Genomic DNA, 20021 nt, shown 5'->3' on the forward strand with positions numbered 1-20021 from the left:
GTTTCAGCTTTCACCCTTTCCCCCTCATTCCTTCACTCTGTCATTAACCCCCTACACCTTTTAACCTACTCACCACCATCCCTTCCTTCCCACTCCAGATGGGGTGAGCCCAGCGGGTTCCCTCCAGGTGTTGCCAGCTGGGTATTGGTGGTCGTTGCTCTATGCCACCGGCATCCTCCTCCTCTGCCTGCTTGTGTGTCTGGTGGGGGCAGAGATCTATGCCAAGGCCTCCTTCCTCATCTTCCTGGTGGTCATGATGGTGCTGGCCAGCATCTTTATCAGCTTCTTCGCCATGCGCCCGCGTACCATCCTCCTGCCTGCCGCCCTGCCCGTCCACAACAAAACAGGGCCACAGCCACCCAACATGGCCAACTTTACCGGCTTTAAACTGGACACACTGCTGGGCAACCTGGATGGTGAGTAAGGGGTGTGTGTGTGTGCTACTCCCCAACATACACGTGTGTGCTTAATGCACTGTATGTGTCATTCTAAATAGAATTTTGCTTGATTTAAGGCTGCAATATATCACTTTTTGGGCGCCACTACCAAATTCACATTGAAAGCTCTATAACACACATTTATTTCTCCTTGAAAGCAAATCTAAAAAGCAGTAGATCTGATCTGTGTGCGCTATGCTTCCTGTTCTTGAGTTTAGTTTTTGCATCTTTTACATTTGGTTTTGTGCACCAGCTTCAAACAGCTGAAAATACAATATTTTTGGTTATGGAAAATATATTTCACAGCTGTTTAAATTTGTACAAAATTCTCGACACTTCTTGCTTGTTTTCTCACATAAACTGAAATAAGGCTAACTATTACAATTTTAGCAACCAGGAAATGGTGGAGCAATTTATGTATAATGCATCTTTAAGGAATGAATATAGCAAATAATTATTAAGGTGAGCGACGTCTCATGTCAGTTATGCATACTTTATGGTGGCAGAATTTACTGGTTTATCTCACACACACACACACACACACCATTTATAGCCTTAGCCTCTTGATTTACTGAATGTTTACCAGGGTTGCTGGCAGTGAAAAAGGTAATTGATTATTTAGTTGTAATTAGTGGGTCTCGTAAATATCCTTTGGCTCCCCATTTCCACCGTAACGTACCAACCTGACTACTGAGCTGAAGGATTTATATTCAGAGTGGAAATCAGCCTTCGAAGACCTTGTTGTCAACAAAATCACACATTGACACACTTCACACTTTGTTTGCCACTGTAAAGCTTTGCCTCCAATAACAAGGAAGTAGGTTAGAAGTCAATAGCTTCATACAGTTGAAGTCAGAAATGTATATACACCTTAGTCAAATACCTTTAAACTCAAAAATACCCTGTCCTCCAGTCAGTTAGGATCACCACTTCATTTTAAGAATGTGAAATGTCAGAATAATAGTAGAATGATTCATTTCAGCTTTTATTTCTTTCATCACATTCCCAGTGGACCGGAAGTTTAAATGAACTCAATTAGTATTTGGTAGCATTGCCTTTTAAATGGTTTAACTTGGGTCAAACGTTTTGGGGAGCCTTCCACAAGCTTCCCACAATAAGTTGGGTGAATGTTGGCCCATTCCTCCTGACAGAGCTGGTGTAACTGAGTCAGGCTTGTAGGCCCCCTAGCTCGCACAAGCTTTTTCAGTTCTGCCCACACATTTTCTATGGGATTGAGGTCAGGGCTTTGTGATGGCCACTCCAATACCTTGACTTTGTTGTCCTTAAGCCATTTTGCCACAACTTTGGAAGTATGCTTTCATTGTCCATTTGGAAGACCCATTTGCGAGCAAGCTTTAACTTCCTGACTGATGTCTTGAGATGTTGCTTCAATATATCAATATCATTTTCCTCCTCTTGATGATGCCATCTATTTTGTGAAGTGCACCAGTCCCTCCTGCAGCAAAGCACCCCCACAACATGATGCTGCCACCCCCGTGCTTCACGGTTGGGATGGTGTTCTTCGGCTTGCAAGCCTCCCCCTTTTTCCTCCAAACATAACAACGGTCATTATGGCCAAACAGGTCGATTTTTGTTTCATCAGACCAGAGGACATTTCTCAAAAAAGTATGATCTTTGTCCCTATGTGCATTTGCAAACCGTAGTCTGGCTTTTTTTAATGGCAGTTTTGGAACAGTGGCTTCTTCCTTGCTGAGCTGCCTTTTCAGGTTATGTCGATTTATAGGACTCGTTTTACTGTGGATATAGATACTTTTGTACCTGTTTCCTCCAGCATATTCACAAGGTCTTTTGCTGTTGTTCTGGGATTGATTTTCAGTTTTCGCACCAAAGTACGTTCATCTCTACGAGACAGAACGCGTCTCCTTCCTGAGTGGTATGACGGCTGCGTGGTCCCATGGTGTTTATACTTGCGTACTATTGTTTGTACAGATGAACATGGTACCTTCAGGCGTTTGGAAATTGCTCCCAAGGATGAACTAAACTTGTGGAGGTCTAGAATTTTTTTTTTCTCTGAGGTCTTGGCTGATTTCTTTTGATTTTTCCCATGATGTCAAGCAAAGAGGCACTGAGTTTGAAGGTAGGCCTTGAAATACATCCACAGGTACACCTCCAATTGACTCAAATGATGTCAATTAGCCTACCAGAAGCTTCTAAAGCCATGACATAATTTTCCGGAATTTTCTAAGTTTAGTGTAGGTAAACTTCTGACCCACTGGAATTGTGACACAATGAATTAGAAGTTAAATAATCTGTCTGTAAACAATTGTTGGAAAAATGACCCGTGTCATGCACAAAGTAGATCTCCTAAACGACTTTAAAAACTAGTTTGTTAACAAGAAATTTGTGGAGTGGTAAAACGAGTTTTAATGACTCCAACCTAAATGTATGTATACTTCTGACTTCAACTGTAACAAGCTATATCTGAACTTGACATGGCAAGATGAAGCATTGCTGTCCTTTTTGAATGCTAAGTCCTCCTTAAAGGCAAGAGACATGCATGTTAATCAATTCCATTTTTGTTGTTCATTATCTGAATTTGGGGAGGATTTGAACATGAAGCTGATTGAATTTATATCTAACCCTCCCCTAGCTGACTATGCTGTGGACTACACAACAGGAACCATGATGTCCTTTGCCACGGTGTTTGCGGTCATGTTTAACGGTTGCACAGGCATCATGGCCGGATCCAACATGTCAGGTAATAAATAGTTTTTTGATCAAAGGAGTCGGTCAGGAATGTGTGATTGTCTGTGTTGTCTAACCTGGTGTTGTGCTGTGTCCCAGGTGACCTAAAGAACCCTAGCTACTCTATCCCTCGAGGAACCATCACAGCTGTCATCTTCACCTTCATCATCTACAACCTCCTCAGTCTGATGGTGGCCTGCTCCTGTGACCGGTCAGTCACACACACACACACTAGTTTGGGCGTAATCTGTAGATAAACACACCTGTAACACGTATGTTCACATACAGATATAGGCACACACAAACACACAAACATTTGCACTCAATGAAAGCCACACATACTCGCATTTACAATTCTATCTCTCTCCGACACACTTTTTCTCACTCCCTCTCCCGTCTCTAGCTCAGTGCCAGTGTGCAGTATTGATGTGGCACTAACACAAGTATTGCCAAAGTGCTAAAGTGACATAAAAGGCCCTTTAAAGATGCATTGGAAATCAATACAGCCATCAATTATATTCCTCCCTGTCCTCCCATCTGCCTGTTTCGCCCTCTCCCCCTCAGTAGATCAGACATTGGCAGATAGAAAGGGAAGGGAAATATGCTGACTCATTGGCAGTGTTCACATGCCCACCAAAATCCTGTTATTATTCGGGATACTCAAGTATTGTTTTTGAGTTGACGCATATTAACATCATATCCCATTTATAATAACCCGAAAAAGCTTGTATCGCGGTTATGAGAAACCCGGATAGGATGCCTGGGAAATGCTGATCTTAGATGGGATACTGTGGCATGTATGCCAGCAGCATACCACCCTGCATACCACTGCTGGCTTGCTTCTGAAGGTAAGCAGGGTTGGTCCTGGTCAGTCCCTGGATGGGAGACCAGATGCTGCTGGAAGTGGTGTTGGAGGGCCAGTAGGAGGCACTCTTTCCTCTGGTCTTAAAAAATATCCCAATGTCACCCTACACAGGGCAGTGATTGGGGCGTCTTTCAGATGGGACGTTAAACGGGTGTCCTGACTCTCTGAGTACATTAAAGATCCCATGGCACTTATCGTAAGAGTAGGGGTGTTAACCCCGGTGTCCTGGCTAAATTCCCAATCTGGCCCTCAAGCCATCATGGTCACCTAATAATCCCCAGTTTATAATTGGCTCATTCATCCCCCTCCTTTCCCCTGTAACTATTCCCCAGTTCGTGGCTGTAAATGAGAACGTGTTCTCAGTCAACTTACCTGGTAAAATAACAGCTAAATAAATAACATAAACATCTCATCCAGTTGACTGTTTTTGCCGTCTGCTCAGGGTCAGTATTGAATATCATGGGTGTTGATGTTTTCATCTGATTATCAAACAAATCACTTAAAATGTTTTTTTTTTTTTAAGTAGGCTATACCTGCGCATTTCCATCCACCATAAATTATGGATTTATTTTGCTGATACACCGTAGCCTACTGGACCGTATAGCCTAGTGTCTTCGGCTACTTCCACCCCTAATTTAGATACATTTCTGCTTATAATTTCCAGCATTTGGTAGGCCGTTTATCAACTATAATTAGATACATGCAGCTTCTCACTACAGTAATGCTAACCAGAATGTCTTACATCCAATAGAATGAATGAAAATAGTAATGTAGTTAACACCGGTAAAGTTCTCTGTTTGGTTAGGGACCGTGGAGGAAACTCCACAAGGGTGAAAAGATTATCCCTGTGCAAAATGTCATCCGTTTGGCCAGTTTTTAAGGAAATGAAAAGCCTTTCTGATAAAACTTCAGTTTGCCTTGGGTGCATATTATATGTGGTAGAAATACTGTCTGCTTACGTTAGTGTCAAATATATAAGTTACATGTGCCTTTGCATTTTCTGGAGATGCTAAAAGACCGAAATCCTTTTTCTCCACTCCTGTTCCCGAGACACAAATGTAACCCATGTTATCTCATTTTAAGCCTACTACAAGAAATGGTTAATTCTGTAGGAGTTCATATGATATTCCTCTACATGTGAGAGGTTAGGTCTGTAGTCAGTGTCCAGATTTCTGTTACTTTTCCATTTAACCCATATGAACTTAAATGAGGAATATTCCCTTTATTCATGGATATAGGATACTTGTGAGCGGGATATCAAAGGTGCATGTAAACAGCTTATCCCGAATAAGACCTTAAGCAGGATATGAGCTACTATGTGGAATACTTTGCGCATGTAAACGTGGTCGTTGATGGATAATGTAGTCGTTGATCAGACATACTGGATCATGAAATCATAGGTGGTTGATTTCTACACAATCTAGATCATGAGAAGTGGCATTCAGGACCGGTCAGTACCTCTCTCGCATGCACACACACATTCTTTTTTACACTGAGGAAATTGAGCCCATTTCAATCCATACTTCAGGATATGAACAAAGGATAACAAGAATGCATTTCCTCCTTCGGTGTGTTCAGTTATCTAGCTGTGTCCTTATCTGCTGTTGGTTTAGTGTTGCTTTATTGCTGTTGGACAGGGCCCGGCATGCAGTGGATGGTGACGTTATTGGTCTTAGATAGTCGGACTGAATGGAGGAAATGTACAGGGTTTATGAATGATACTGCCTCCAAGGTCCTTTTATGGTACTTGATGGTGTCAACCATATCTAAACCTTGTACAGTAACTACTTAGACAGTTCAGGATATGTGAAAACACACTGACTGCTCCTCCAGTTGTACATAAAATACAGTGACCCGTGGAAGAGTACAGTGACCCGTGGAAGAGTACAGTGACCCGTGGAAGAGTACAGTGACCCGTGGAAGAGTACAGTGACCCGTGGAAGTGATAATGATAACTTGGCCAGGGGTAAAGTCACCATTTCATCATGCATGTTACTGGAATCATAAACTTGTTATTTGTTGCCATGGAATTCCACATTGATTGTAGCCTAATTTACTTAAAAGGCGTGTATGACATTCTTGACTAGAGGTAAACTCTCATAAATGCCCATTTACATTATGAAACAGTTACACCCTTGTCACAAGGTAGGTCACAGGTTGTCTTTCAACAATAGGCCACATTTCCTTTAGTTGAAAGTTACAATTGGTTGTCAGTTGTAAGGCTGCAGAAAAAGGGGCCAGAGTTTTTTTCAAGTCACTATTCAGAAAAACTCCTGGCGCTAGTCACGGATTGTTACATCTGTCACCAAACTAAAGAGAACTTTCTGCACTTTTAAAGTCAATGTGTCACCAGTGTGTCATTAAGAGACAGACTAAATGGATTACTCAGATTAAATAGGGAGAATGTGCATTAAAGCCATCAGTCAACGTCACGTCAAAGTGACATTACTAAATGCCAAACACTGGACCCCCCTTCACCACGGGCACTCTCTGCATTGCTATAGCAACAAAGCCTCGTTGAAGGGAAAGCAGTTGACTGTCTATCATGGTCTGGGTAAGTGATTTTCACTGAGGGGGAACAAATAGAAGCTTTTTGAGTTGGATGTTATTCCCCCCTTTTTTGGTCAAAAAAAGTAACTTGGTAGCAGTACCCAGAAGTATCCAACAGGTGGAGGTCACACCATCTCACATGAGGAGCTCCCTTTGTATTTGACTCTGACATTGAGGGGTTTCTTAGGTAGCGTTTACACAGGCAGCGCAATACTGATCTTTTCCCCACTAATTGATATTTTGACCAATCACATTAGTTGTTTTCACATCAAATTAGATTTTTTCCGAGCTGATCTGGTTGGTCAAAAAAGATCTGATTTGGGCTACCTGTTTGGATGCAACCTTACAGATACAGAAATGGTGTAACCTTTGAATAAAGCCAAAGTAAATTGCTCCCCTCTTCAGCTAGTTACTCTGCATTCTTGGTTAAAGGTACTGTGTTCACTTAACATAAATGTCAGGGAGATTTAAGAATGGCTGTTCAGATCTACAATAGTGCTGCCTTTTGGGAGAATGACATCTGATGCATACCTGAATAGGTTACAGGTGTACAGTTATAGAGTGTATGTGTTCTAGATGGTTCTGGGAAGGTGCATAGGAGCCCAATGTAAAAGACTATGATGATGGTTTCCTGTCCAGCTATGAGAAGTATATTAACCCAGTGTGACAGGGTAGGGAGTGGTGACAGATAGCCCATTGCCAACTTTCCAGCCCAATCCCCCAACATACAGTAAGCTTAGAGTGAGTGTGTCTGTATCTTGTTTAGGGACTGAGACCTGAATGATCTGTGTGTATTTTACGGTCTGTCTCTTTCTTTGGGGCGAGTGTGTGTGTGTGTGTGCATTCGTTCCCTGGATGACTAACTACAGTGTGTGGTTGTGTGTGTGTGTGTATCTTTATCTTCCCTCTATGGATGAGTGACATTGGAGTGTGTATATATGCAGGTGTGGTGCATGTGTGTGTGTCTGGTTGAGTGACTTTGTGTGTGTGTGTACACCTCTGTGTATTGTGCATCAGTGACCTGTTGGCTAATCCCATCCTGCTATAGAAGCTTATGTATTTATTACTGGCTGAATAATTATATTAATTTAAATCTGCCTCCCTCTTTTGTTCTGCTATCTTCAACATGCAGCCTGGTGTGTGTGTGGAAGCTGTGCAGTCCCACAAGGCTCTCCATCTCTTAGCTTTTTCTTCTGTTTTTCAGCTTTTTCTTCTGTTTTTCAGCCCCCCCCATAAGGCTTTTATTTGTGTTAGAATGTGGTACTGTTTTTCACTCCCTCCCGTTCTCCCTTGAGCATCTTGTCTCCTCCCTAGCTTCCCCTGGGGCTGTTTAATTCTCTCTCATGTCCCCCCCACACTCGCTGGCTCGTAGTGCTAGTCTCTTGTCCAGACATTGAGGCAACAAGTCCAACATTCTCAGTCTGTCTGCCCTCCTCTGCTTTCATCTCATACCTCTGTTCCCTTGCAATCACCCCACTACAGAGTGCCTGTCCTTGGCTCTCTCTGTCCATCCATCCTTTATTTGCTTGCTATCTCTCCACCACAGATCTCTCTCGTTGTCGGTCTCTGTCCGTCTCTGATCTCTCTCTGCATCTTTCTCGTTCCCCCCCTCTGTCCCTGCCAACACACAGGGATAGAGATTGAGAAGACAATGAGGAGGTTCATGTTATGTTGCCCATGACCTCTGGAAGAGGTAGCTGCTACATAAGCAACAGCTAATGGGGATCCTAATAAGGAAATAAAAAAACAACCATAAAAATAGTATAAGGAATGAGAATGTAGCAGAACAATAGGTAATATGAGAAAAGGGGTATAGTAGAGACAGTGAGGTAGAGTGAATGTGAGAGCAGCAGAACAATAGGTAATATGAGAAAAGGGGTATAGTAGAGACAGTGAGGTAGAGTGAATGTGAGAGAGTAGCAGAACAATAGGTAATATGAGAAAAGGGGTATAGTAGAGACAGTCTGAGAGAGTGAATGTGAGAGAGTAGCAGAACAATAGGTAATATGAGAAAAGGGGTATAGTAGAGACAGTGAGGTAGAGTGAATGTGAGAGTAGCAGAACAATAGGTAATATGAGAAAAGGGGTATAGTAGAGACAGTCTGAGGTAGAGTGAATGTGAGAGTAGCAGAACAATAGGTAATATGAGAAAAGGGGTATAGTATAGACAGTGAGGTAGAGTGAATGTGAGAGAGTAGCAGAACAATGGGTAATATGAGAAAAGGGGTATAGTAGAGACAGTCTGAGGTAGAGTGAATGTGAGAGAGTAGCAGGACAATAGGTAATATGAGAAAAGGGGTATAGTAGAGACAGTGAGGTAGAGTGAATGTGAGAGAGTAGCAGAACAATGGGTAATATGAGAAAATGGGTATAGTAGAGACAGTGAGGTAGAGTGAATGTGAGAGAGTAGCAGAACAATAGGTAATATGAGAAAAGGGGTATAGTAGAGAGAGTGAATGTGAGAGCAGCAGAACAATAGGTAATATGAGAAAAGGGGTATAGTAGAGACAGTCTGAGGTAGAGTGAATGTGAGAGAGTAGCAGAACAATAGGTAATATGAGAAAAGGGGTATAGTAGAGACAGTGAGGTAGAGTGAATGTGAGAGAGTAGCAGAACAATAGGTAATATGAGAAAAGGGGTATAGTAGAGACAGTGAGGTAGAGTGAATGTGAGAGAGTAGCAGAACAATAGGTAATATGAGAAAAGGGGTATAGTAGAGACAGTGAGGTAGAGTGAATGTGAGAGCAGCAGAACAATAGGTAATATGAGAAAAGGGGTATAGTAGAGACAGTGAGGTAGAGTGAATGTGAGAGAGTAGCAGAACAATAGGTAATATGAGAAAAGGGGTATAGTAGAGACAGTGAGGTAGAGTGAATGTGAGAGTAGCAGAACAATAGGTAATATGAGAAAAGGGGTATAGTAGAGACAGTGAGGTAGAGTGAATGTGAGAGCAGCAGAACAATAGGTAATATGAGAAAAGGGGTATAGTAGAGACAGTCTGAGGTAGAGTGAATGTGAGAGTAGCAGAACAATAGGTAATATGAGAAAAGGGGTATAGTAGAGACAGTCTGAGGTAGAGTGAATGTGAGAGAGTAGCAGAACAATAGGTAATATGAGAAAAGGGGTATAGTAGAGAGAGTGAATGTGAGAGCAGCAGAACAATAGGTAATATGAGAAAAGGGGTATAGTAGAGACAGTCTGAGGTAGAGTGAATGTGAGAGAGTAGCAGGACAATAGGTAATATGAGAAAAGGGGTATAGTAGAGACAGTCTGGGGTAGAGTGAATGTGAGAGTAGCAGAACAATAGGTAATATGAGAAAAGGGGTATAGTAGAGACAGTGAGGTAGAGTGAATGTGAGAGTAGCAGAACAATAGGTAATATGAGAAAAGGGGTATAGTAGAGACAGTGAGGTAGAGTGAATGTGAGAGTAGCAGAACAATAGGTAATATGAGAAAAGGGGTATAGTAGAGACAGTGAGGTAGAGTGAATGTGAGAGAGTAGCAGAGGGAGGGAGGGGTGGAGAGGAGATCTACAGGCCTTGTTAGCTGTTGATCCCATGTAATACTCCTCAGCCTGTCTCTCTCCCTGTCTGTGTTGCTCTCTCTCTGTCTGTGTTGCTCTCTCTCTGCCTCCCTTCCCCCTGTAAGTTGGTTTTGAAGCTTATTTAAAAGAAATGGCAAAATAATATTAACGTATGAATAAACAAATGAGATGATCAACAAATGAGGTGTGGAATGAGAATGAATGTCCAGGCTCTCATTTAGCTGCACTCTCCTCCTAAAATAATGTTTTTCTTCTGTCAGGTGCTTTACTTCGTTCTGATCTTTATTTCCATGGTACAGCTCATTCCAGCTTCACGATCTGATCAATAATCTGTATTATGGGATGGAGGGAACACCAGGACGCACACTCAAAAACAACTATATACACGCCTGTTTATACAAATGCATAGCCTTCACAGACATGTCAATAAAAAAATCACAAAGTACAAAAATGTGCATGAACACACACACACATGCACACATTATGTCCTCTGCTCTCCCTCTCTGCATGACTCACGTTCTGTCCTCTGCTCTCCCTCTCTGCATGACTCACGTTCTGTCCTCTGCTCTCCCTCTCTGCATGACTCACCTTCTGTCCTCTGCTCTCCCTCTCTGCATGACTCACCTTCTGTCCTCTGCTCTCCCTCTCTGCATGGCTCACGTTCTGTCCTCTGCTCGCCCTCTCTGCGTGACTCGCGTTCTATCCTCTGCTCTCCCTCTCTGCGTGACTCGCGTTCTATCCTCTGCTCTCTCTCTCTGCGTGACTCGCGTTCTGTCCTCTGCTCTCCCTCTCTGCGTGACTCGCGTTCTATCCTCTGCTCTCCCTCTCTGCGTGACTCGCGTTCTGTCCTCTGCTCTCTCTCTCTGCATGACTCACGTTCTGTCCTCTGCTCTCCCTCTCTGCATGACTCACCTTCTGTCCTCTGCTCTCCCTCTCTGCATGGCTCACGTTCTGTCCTCTGCTCTCCCTCTCTGCATGACTCACCTTCTGTCCTCTGCTCTCCCTCTCTGCATGACTCACCTTCTGTCCTCTGCTCTCCCTCTCTGCATGACTCACGTTCTGTCCTCTGCTCTCCCTCTCTGCGTGACTCACGTTCTGTCCTCTGCTCTCCCTCTCTGCGTGACTCACCTTATGTCCTCTGCCTCTCTCTCCCTCTCTGCGTGACTCATGTTCTATCCTCTGCTCTCCCTCTCTGCGTGACTTCTGTCCTCTGCTCTCCCTCTCTGCGTGACTCACGTTCTGTCCTCTGCTCTCCCTCTCTGCGTGACTCACCTTCTGTCCTCTGCTCTCCCTCTCTGCGTGACTCACGTTCTGTCCTCTGCTCTCCCCTCTCTGCGTGACTCACTTCTGTCCTCTGCTCTCCCTCTCTGCGTGACTCACCTTCTGTCCTCTGCTCTCCCTCTCTGCGTGACTCACCTTCTGTCCTCTGCTCTCCCTCTCTGCGTGACTCACCTTCTGTCCTCTGCTCTCCCTCTCTGCGTGACTCACGTTCTGTCCTCTGCTCTCCCTCTCTGCGTGACTCACCTTCTGTCCTCTGCTCTCCCTCTCTGCGTGACTCACCTTCTGTCCTCTGCTCTCCCTCTCTGCGTGACTCACCTTCTGTCCTCTGCTCTCCCTCTCTGCGTGACTCACCTTCTGTCCTCTGCTCTCCCTCTCTGCGTGACTCACCTTCTGTCCTCTGCTCTCCCTCTCTGCGTGACTCACCTTCTGTCCTCTGCTCTCCCTCTCTGCGTGACTCACCTTCTGTCCTCTGCTCTCCCTCTCTGCGTGACTCACCTTCTGTCCTCTGCTCTCCCTCTCTGCGTGACTCACCTTCTGTCCTCTGCTCTCCCTCTCTGCGTGACTCACCTTCTGTCCTCTGCTCTCCCTCTCTGCGTGACTCACCTTCTGTCCTCTGCTCTCCCTCTCTGCGTGACTCACCTTCTGTCCTCTGCTCTCCCTCTGCGTGACTCACCTTCTGTCCTCTGCTCTCCCTCTCTGCGTGACTCACCTTCTGTCCTCTGCTCTCCCTCTCTGCGTGACTCACCTTCTGTCCTCTGCTCTCCCTCTGCGTGACTCACCTTCTGTCCTCTGCTCTCCCTCTCTGCGTGACTCACGTTCTGTCCTCTGCTCTCCCTCTCTGCGTGACTCACGTTCTGTCCTCTGCTCTCCCTCTCTGCGTGACTCACGTTCTGTCCTCTGCTCTCCCTCTCTGCGTGACTCACGTTCTGTCCTCTGCTCTCCCTCTCTGCGTGACTCACGTTCTGTCCTCTGCTCTCCCTCTCTGCGTGACTCACGTTCTGTCCTCTGCTCTCCCTCTCTGCGTGACTCACGTTCTGTCCTCTGCTCTCCCTCTCTGCGTGACTCACGTTCTGTCCTCTGCTCTCCCTCTCTGCGTGACTCACGTTCTGTCCTCTGCTCTCCCTCTCTGCGTGACTCACGTTCTGTCCTCTGCTCTCCCTCTCTGCGTGACTCACGTTCTGTCCTCTGCTCTCCCTCTCTGCGTGGCTCACGTTCTCTGCATGACTCACCTTCTGTCTTCCGCTCTCCCTCTCTGCATGGCTGCCACCTCTTTATGATGGCTTTGTTTTGGAGTGCAGGTTTTAAAATGTCAAGCTTGTTCAGATTTATACTGCACTTGCCACACGTCACAGGAATGAATAACCAGGCTATAGCATTGACCAGCTTCATTACGTAAGCTCACACGTACACACACACACACACACACACACCAGAGTAACTTTAAATGGTCCAACCAACACACGTGCATACTCGAATGACTTGTGTTTTCACTACTCTGTGTGTGTGCTGCTGGTGGATGGTAACATTTTAAAGTGAATCATTATTAAGAATGTCAGAGCCTGATTTAAAGCAATGGTTCATAAACGTTTAACTGCGGCACACAAACAATAATGCAGACCAACACTCACACACCAAATAACACACACACACACAAATCATATCATTGGCATTACCTAATTTTCAGACAGAGGGGACAGACAGGGAATGGAGGGAGTAGACAGACAGAAAAACAGACCAACAGACAGAGATGGGTGGAGGGAAGGAGTAGGGGATGGTTTCATATGAATGTATATCATCTGATTTCTCTCTCATCCTCTCTCAGTATTCTCCTCCAGAGGGACTACAGTTTCCTGCGGGACATTAATGTGTGGAACCCGTTGGTGACCGTTGGTGTGTACTCCTCCACCATGTCTGCTGCCATGAGTAACCTGATAGGGGCCTCTCGCATCCTCTTCGCCCTGGCACGGGACGACCTGTTTGGTGGGTACACTTATGTCCTCCTCTTTCTCACGATCCACCTCACCCTTATTATTTATCTTTATAGCTTCTCTCTCCCTTCTCACTGGCGTTGTGTGTGGATATGGGAGATGAATAGCAGTATTAAGCAGGTTTCCCCTGTAGAGTGGGCAACTGGAGCAGAACAGATGAACTAGACTGAACCATGCTGAACTAGACTGAACCAAACTGACAGTGGCTCAGGATCACTGGCAATGCCTTTCATGGGTTAAACATATATTTTAGCTTATGGGTTTAGTTTTTTGTGACTGTATGATTAAAGGTGTTTAACTTAAAGTTCTCATCGTATGTGTCATTCATGGTGCAACCTGCTTGCCACTGTCCTACACCCACTGGGTAATGGATCCCCTAATATAGTGTAACACACATCTCTTCATCTCACCCAGTTTTAAAATATCTGCTTTGTCTTTGCGCTTCACCTTCCCCTTTTCTCCCCTTCTCTTTTATTTTCCTCCCTCTCTCCTCCATCCCCTTCTCTTTTATTTTCCTCCCTCTCTCCTCCATCCCCTTCTCTTTTATTTTCCTCCCTCTCTCCTCCATCCCCTTCTCTTTTATTTTCCTCCCTCTCTCCTCCATCCCCTTCTCTTTTATTTTCCTCCCTCTCTCTCTTCTTGGCTGCATTGATTTGAGTTGAAAGTCTCTAATTGAATTAATTTCATGTATCAACTGAAATGTGGTCCTAAATGTTACTCCTTCTCCTCCTCCCTCTTGCTCTCACATACAGTTGAAGTCGGAAGTTTACATACACCTTAACCAAATACATTTAAACTCAGTTTTTCACAATTCCTGACATTTAATCCTAGTAAAAATTCCCTATCTTAGGTCAGTTAGGATCACCACTTTGTTTTAAGAATGTGAAATATCAGAATAATAGAAGTGATTTATTTCAGCTTTTATTTATTTCATCACATTCCCAGTGGGTCAAAAGTTTACATACACTCAATTAGTATTTGGAAGCATTGCTTTTAAATTGTTTAACTTGGGTCAAACGTTTCGGGTAGCCTTCCACAAGGTTCGACAATAAGCTGGGTGAATTTTGGCCCATTCCTCCTGGTGTAACTGAGTCAGATTTGTAGGCCTCCTTGCTCGCACACATTTTCTACACGTTGAAGTCAGGGCTTTGTGATGGCCACTCCAATACCTTGACTTTGTTGTCGTTAAGCCATTTTACCACAACTTTGGAAGTATGCTTGGGGTCATTGTCCATTTGAAAGAGCCATTTGTGACCAAGTTTAACTTCCTGACTGATGTCTTGAGATGTTGCTTCAATATATCCACATCATTTTCCTGCCTCATGTTACCACCTATTTTGTAAAGTGCACCAGTCCCTCCTGCAGCAAAGCACCCCCACAACATGATGCTGCCACCCCCGTGCTTCACGGTTTGGATGGTGTACTTCGGCTTGCAAGCCTCCCCCTTTTTCCTCCAAACATAACGATTGTCATTCAAATTCAAATGTATTTATTTATATAGCCCTTCGTACATCAGCTGATATCTCAAAGTGCTGTACAGAAACCCAGCCTAAAACTCCAAACAGCAAGCAATGCAGGTGTAGAAGCACGGTGGCTAGGAAAAACTCCCTAGAAAGGCCAAAACCTAGAGAGGAACCAGGCTATGTGGGGTGGCCAGTCCTCTTCTGGCTGTGCCGGGTGGAGATTATAACAGAACATGGCCAAGATGTTCAAATGTTCATAAATGACCAGCATGGTCGAATAATAATAAGGCAGAACAGTTGAAACTGGAGCAGCAGCATGGCCAGGTGGACTGGGGACAGCAAGGAGTCATCATGTCAGGTAGTCCTGGGGTATGGTCCTAGGGCTCAGGTCCTCCGAGAGAGAGAAAGAGAGAAGGAGAGTTAGAGAACGCACACTTAGATTCACAGAGGACACCGAATAGGACAGGAGAAGTACTCCAGATATAACAAACTGACCCTAGCCCCCCGACACATAAACTACTGCAGCATAAATACTGGAGGCTGAGACAGGAAGGGTCAGGAGACACTGTGGCCCCATCCGAGGACACCCCCGGACAGGGCCAAACAGGAAGGATATAACCCCACCCACTTTGCCAAAGCACAGCCCCCACACCACTATTGTTTACAGAGAGATTATTTCACTTATAATTCACTATCACAATTCCAGTGGGTCAGAAGTTTACATACACTAAGTTGACTGGCATTATGGCCAAACAGTTCTATTTTTGTTTCATCAGACCAGAGGACATTTCTCCAAAAAGTATGATCTTTGTCCCCATGTCCTCTCTGTAGTCTGGCTTTTTTATGGCAGTTTTGGAGCAGTGGCTTCTTCCTTGCTGAGCGGCTTTTCAGGTTATGTCGATATAGGACTCGTTTTTACAGTAGATATAGATACTTTTGTACCTGTTTCCTCCAGCATCTTCACAAGGTCCTTTGCTGATGTTTTGGGATTGATTTTCACTTTTCGAACCAAAGTACGTTCATCTCTAGGACACAGAACACGTCTCCTTCCTGAGCTTGGTGGTATGACTGCTGCGTGGTCCCATGGTGTTTATACTTGCGTACTATTATTTCTACGGGTGAACGTGGTACCTTCAGGCAGTTGGAAATGTATTTTGATATTTCCATGATTTCAAGAAAAAAGGCACAGAGTTTGAAGGTAGGCCTTGAAATACATCCACAGGTACACCTCCAATTGACTCAAATAATGTCAATTAGCCTACCAGAAGCTTCTAAAGCCATGACATCATTTTCTGGAATGTTCCAAGCTGTTTAAAGGCACAGTCAACTTAGTGTATGTAAACTTCTGACCCACTGGAAATGTGATACAGTGAATTATAAGTGAAATAATCTGTAAACAATTGTTGGAAAAATTACTTGTGTCATGTACAAAGTAGATGTCCTAACCAACTTGCCAAAACTATAGTTTGTTAACAAGAAATTTGTGGAGTGGTTGAAAAACTAGTTTTAATGACTCCAACCTAAGTGTATGTAAACAACTGTATTCTCTCTCTCGCTTGCTCACTCCTCTCCCCCGTCTGCAGGCACGGTGTTGTCTCTAGCTAAGAAGACATCTCACAATGGGAACCCCTGGGTGTCTGTCCTCCTCTCCTGGTTCCTAGTCCAGGTAGGCCAATATGAATCCCTGGGTGTCTGTCCTCCTCTCCTGGTTCCTAGTCCAGGTAGGCCAATATGAATCCCTGGGTGTCTGTCCTCTCCTGGTTACTAGTCCAGGTAGGCCAATAGGAATCCCTGGGTGTCTGTCCTCTCCTGGTTCCTAGTCCATGTAGGCCAATAGGAATCCCTGGGTGTCTGTCCTCTCCTGGTTACTAGTCCAGGTAGGCCAATAGGAATCCCTGGGTGTCTGTCCTCCTCTCCTGGTTCCTAGTCCAGGTAGGCCAATAGGAATCCCTGGGTGTCTGTCCTCTCCTGGTTACTAGTCCAGGTAGGCCAATAGGAACCCCTGGGTGTCTGTCCTCTCCTGGTTACTAGTCCAGGTAGGACAATAGGAACCCCTGGGTGTCTGTCCTCTCCTGGTTACTAGTCCAGGTAGGCCAATAGGAATCCCTGGGTGTCTGTCCTCTCCTGGTTACTAGTCCAGGTAGGCCAACAGGAATCCCTGGGTGTCTGTCCTCTCCTGGTTACTAGTCCAGGTAGGCCAACAGGAATCCCTGGGTGTCTGTCCTCTCCTGGTTACTAGTCCAGGTAGGCCAACAGGAATCCATGGGTGTCTGTCCTCTCCTGGTTACTAGTCCAGGTAGGCCAACAGGAATCCCTGGGTGTCTGTCCTCTCCTGGTTACTAGTCCAGGTAGGCCAATAGGAACCCCTGGGTGTCTGTCCTCTCCTGGTTACTAGTCCAGGTAGGCCAACAGGAATCCCTGGGTGTCTGTCCTCTCCTGGTTACTAGTCCAGGTAGGCCAACAGGAATCCATGGGTGTCTGTCCTCTCCTGGTTACTAGTCCAGGTAGGCCAACAGGAATCCCTGGGTGTCTGTCCTCTCCTGGTTACTAGTCCAGGTAGGCCAATAGGAACCCCTGGGTGTCTGTCCTCTCCTGGTTACTAGTCCAGGTAGGCCAACAGGAATCCCTGGGTGTCTGTCCTCTCCTGGTTACTAGTCCAGGTAGGCCAATAGGAACCCCTGGGTGTCTGTCCTCTCCTGGTTACTAGTACAGGTAAGACACAGAGGAGAGAATAGTTCTGATTTCACCTGATCAATAATCTCTGATCAGGTCAGATGAAGGAAAAGGTAGGTTGATATGGTAGAGAGAAGGGTAAATGGAAAAAGATAGGTGGAGAGAGAAGGGAAGTACTTTGAGAGTACTGAGAATTGGCCAAGACATAATGAGAAAAGGAGATGAGATGGGAGGGTAAAGATACAAAGAGACAGAAAAAATAGATGGAGGTAGAGAGCTCTGATAATGACTGGCTAGTCAGATACTCTTCAAGAAGCTAGTGTTAAAGTCTAAATGGCTGGTCTTTGTCTTCCTCTCTCATCCCTCGCTCCGCTTCTACACTGAAGTGGGGGAGTAATTAGAGTGAAATCATTAGCCTGTATCAAAGCTCATTAACTAGTCCTCCCCCTCTTTTCTGCCGCTTGCTCTTTCTCTCTCTGCCATTTGAATGATTCACTGATGACACAAGTGTGATTCTAATCTCACTCCATGTTAAACAATCTCACAGATGAGAGAAAGGGAGCGAGGGAGGTCAGGAAGGAAGGTGAAAGGTGTTGGGCCAAAAGGGAGATGGCTATAGAGACAAGTCATGCATCAATTCAAAGTGATCCAGATGATATTTGAGGAAGAGGGGAAACCTTGGGACTGATTTAGAAGCCCCTCTATCTTTGTGGTCTGACCTTTTGTAAAGGGCTGTGTGATGTTAGTGATAACTCAGCCTCTCAGAAGAGCTTGGTGATTACCATGGGTTTATATGGGCTGGACATACAACACGAAGACAACTGACCTGATCTCACTCAGACACAGAGACAGGACAATGATGCAGTGGCAGGCCCAGAAGTTGCCCATACTGGCCTATGGCTGAGGGCTCAGTTAAAAGCTAATTAATACTCTTATTAAAGGGGAGAACTGAGGAGACTGACTCTCACTGACTTTGTTGTGGATGTCAGAGGAGAAACTATTTCTCCCCTCCATCTCTCTCTCCCTCATCTATTTCTTCTCTCTCCTTTTCTCCATCTGTAGTTGGTGTTGTTCACAGGGAAGTTGAACACCATCGCCAGCATTGTAACCATCTTCTTCCTGCTGGTGTACGCAGCTGTGGACCTGGCCTGTCTGGCTCTGGAGTGGGCCTCAGCTCCTAACTTCAGGTACTAAATCAAATCAAATTGAGTTTATCACACAGACCAAATAAAACTGGTGTGGACATTACAATTAAATGCTTGCTTATGAAACTTCCCCAACAATGCAGAGTTTAGAAAATAATCATGCAAAATTAAATCGAACTAACAAGGAATAAAATGCAGAAGATTGGAGCTATATACAGGAAGTACCAGTACCAGGTCAATGTGGAGCTATATACAGGAAGTACCAGTACCAGATCAATGTGGAGCTATATACAGGAAGTACCAGTACCAGATCAATGCGCAGCTGTATACAGGAAGTACCAGTACCAGATCAATGTGGAGCTATATACAGGAAGTACCAGTACCAGATAAATGCGCAGCTGTATACAGGGAGTACCAGTACCAGATCAATGTGGAGCTATATACAGGGAGTACCAGTACCAGATCAATGTGGAGCGTATAAACAGGGAGTACCAGTACCAGATCAATGTGGAGCTATATACAGGGAGTACCAGTACCAGATCAATGTGGAGCGTATAAACAGGGAGTACCAGTACCAGATCAATGTGGAGCTATATACAGGGAGTACCAGTACCAGATCAATGTGGAGCGTATAAACAGGGAGTACCAGTACCAGATCAATGTGGAGCTATATACAGGGAGTACCAGTACCAGATCGATGTGCAGCTAAATACAGGGAGTACCAGATCGATGTGCAGCTAAATACAGGGAGTACCAGATCGATGTGCAGCTAAATACAGGGAGTACCAGATCGATGTGCAGCTAAATACAGGGAGTACCAGATCGATGTGCAGCTAAATACAGGGAGTACCAGATCGATGTGCAGCTAAATACAGGGAGTACCAGATCGATGTGCAGCTAAATACAGGGAGTACCAGATCGATGTGCAGCTAAATACAGGGAGTACCAGATCGATGTGCAGCTAAATACAGGGAGTACCAGATCGATGTGCAGCTAAATACAGGGAGTACCAGATCGATGTGCAGCTAAATACAGGGAGTACCAGATCGATGTGCAGCTAAATACAGGGAGTACCAGATCGATGTGCAGCTAAATACAGGGAGTACCAGATCGATGTGCAGCTAAATACAGGGAGTACCAGATCGATGTGCAGCTAAATACAGGGAGTACCAGATCGATGTGCAGCTAAATACAGGGAGTACCAGATCGATGTGCAGCTAAATACAGGGAGTACCAGATCGATGTGCAGCTAAATACAGGGAGTACCAGATCGATGTGCAGCTAAATACAGGGCCTTGCAAAAGTATTCATCCACCTTGGCATTTTTCCTAATTTGTTGCATTACAACCTGTAATTTAAATGGATTTTT

At 44.9% G+C, this 20021-nt stretch overlaps 1 protein-coding gene across 1 annotated transcript in view; it reads left to right on the forward strand.

Annotated features, from left to right (window-relative positions):
* Window positions 1-20021, forward strand: part of LOC115119984 (solute carrier family 12 member 9-like) — a 69073-nt gene that overhangs the window by 16718 nt on the left and 32334 nt on the right. The window contains exons 4-9 of the mRNA XM_029648880.2: window positions 99-416; window positions 3049-3156; window positions 3243-3354; window positions 13206-13363; window positions 16418-16500; window positions 18570-18694. Of these exons, the coding sequence (XP_029504740.1) occupies window positions 99-416; window positions 3049-3156; window positions 3243-3354; window positions 13206-13363; window positions 16418-16500; window positions 18570-18694 (904 nt within the window). The remainder of the gene's footprint in view (window positions 1-98; window positions 417-3048; window positions 3157-3242; window positions 3355-13205; window positions 13364-16417; window positions 16501-18569; window positions 18695-20021) is intronic.

Source organism: Oncorhynchus nerka, linkage group LG11 (assembly GCF_034236695.1).
Source record: "Oncorhynchus nerka isolate Pitt River linkage group LG11, Oner_Uvic_2.0, whole genome shotgun sequence".
Taxonomy (NCBI): domain Eukaryota; kingdom Metazoa; phylum Chordata; class Actinopteri; order Salmoniformes; family Salmonidae; genus Oncorhynchus; species Oncorhynchus nerka.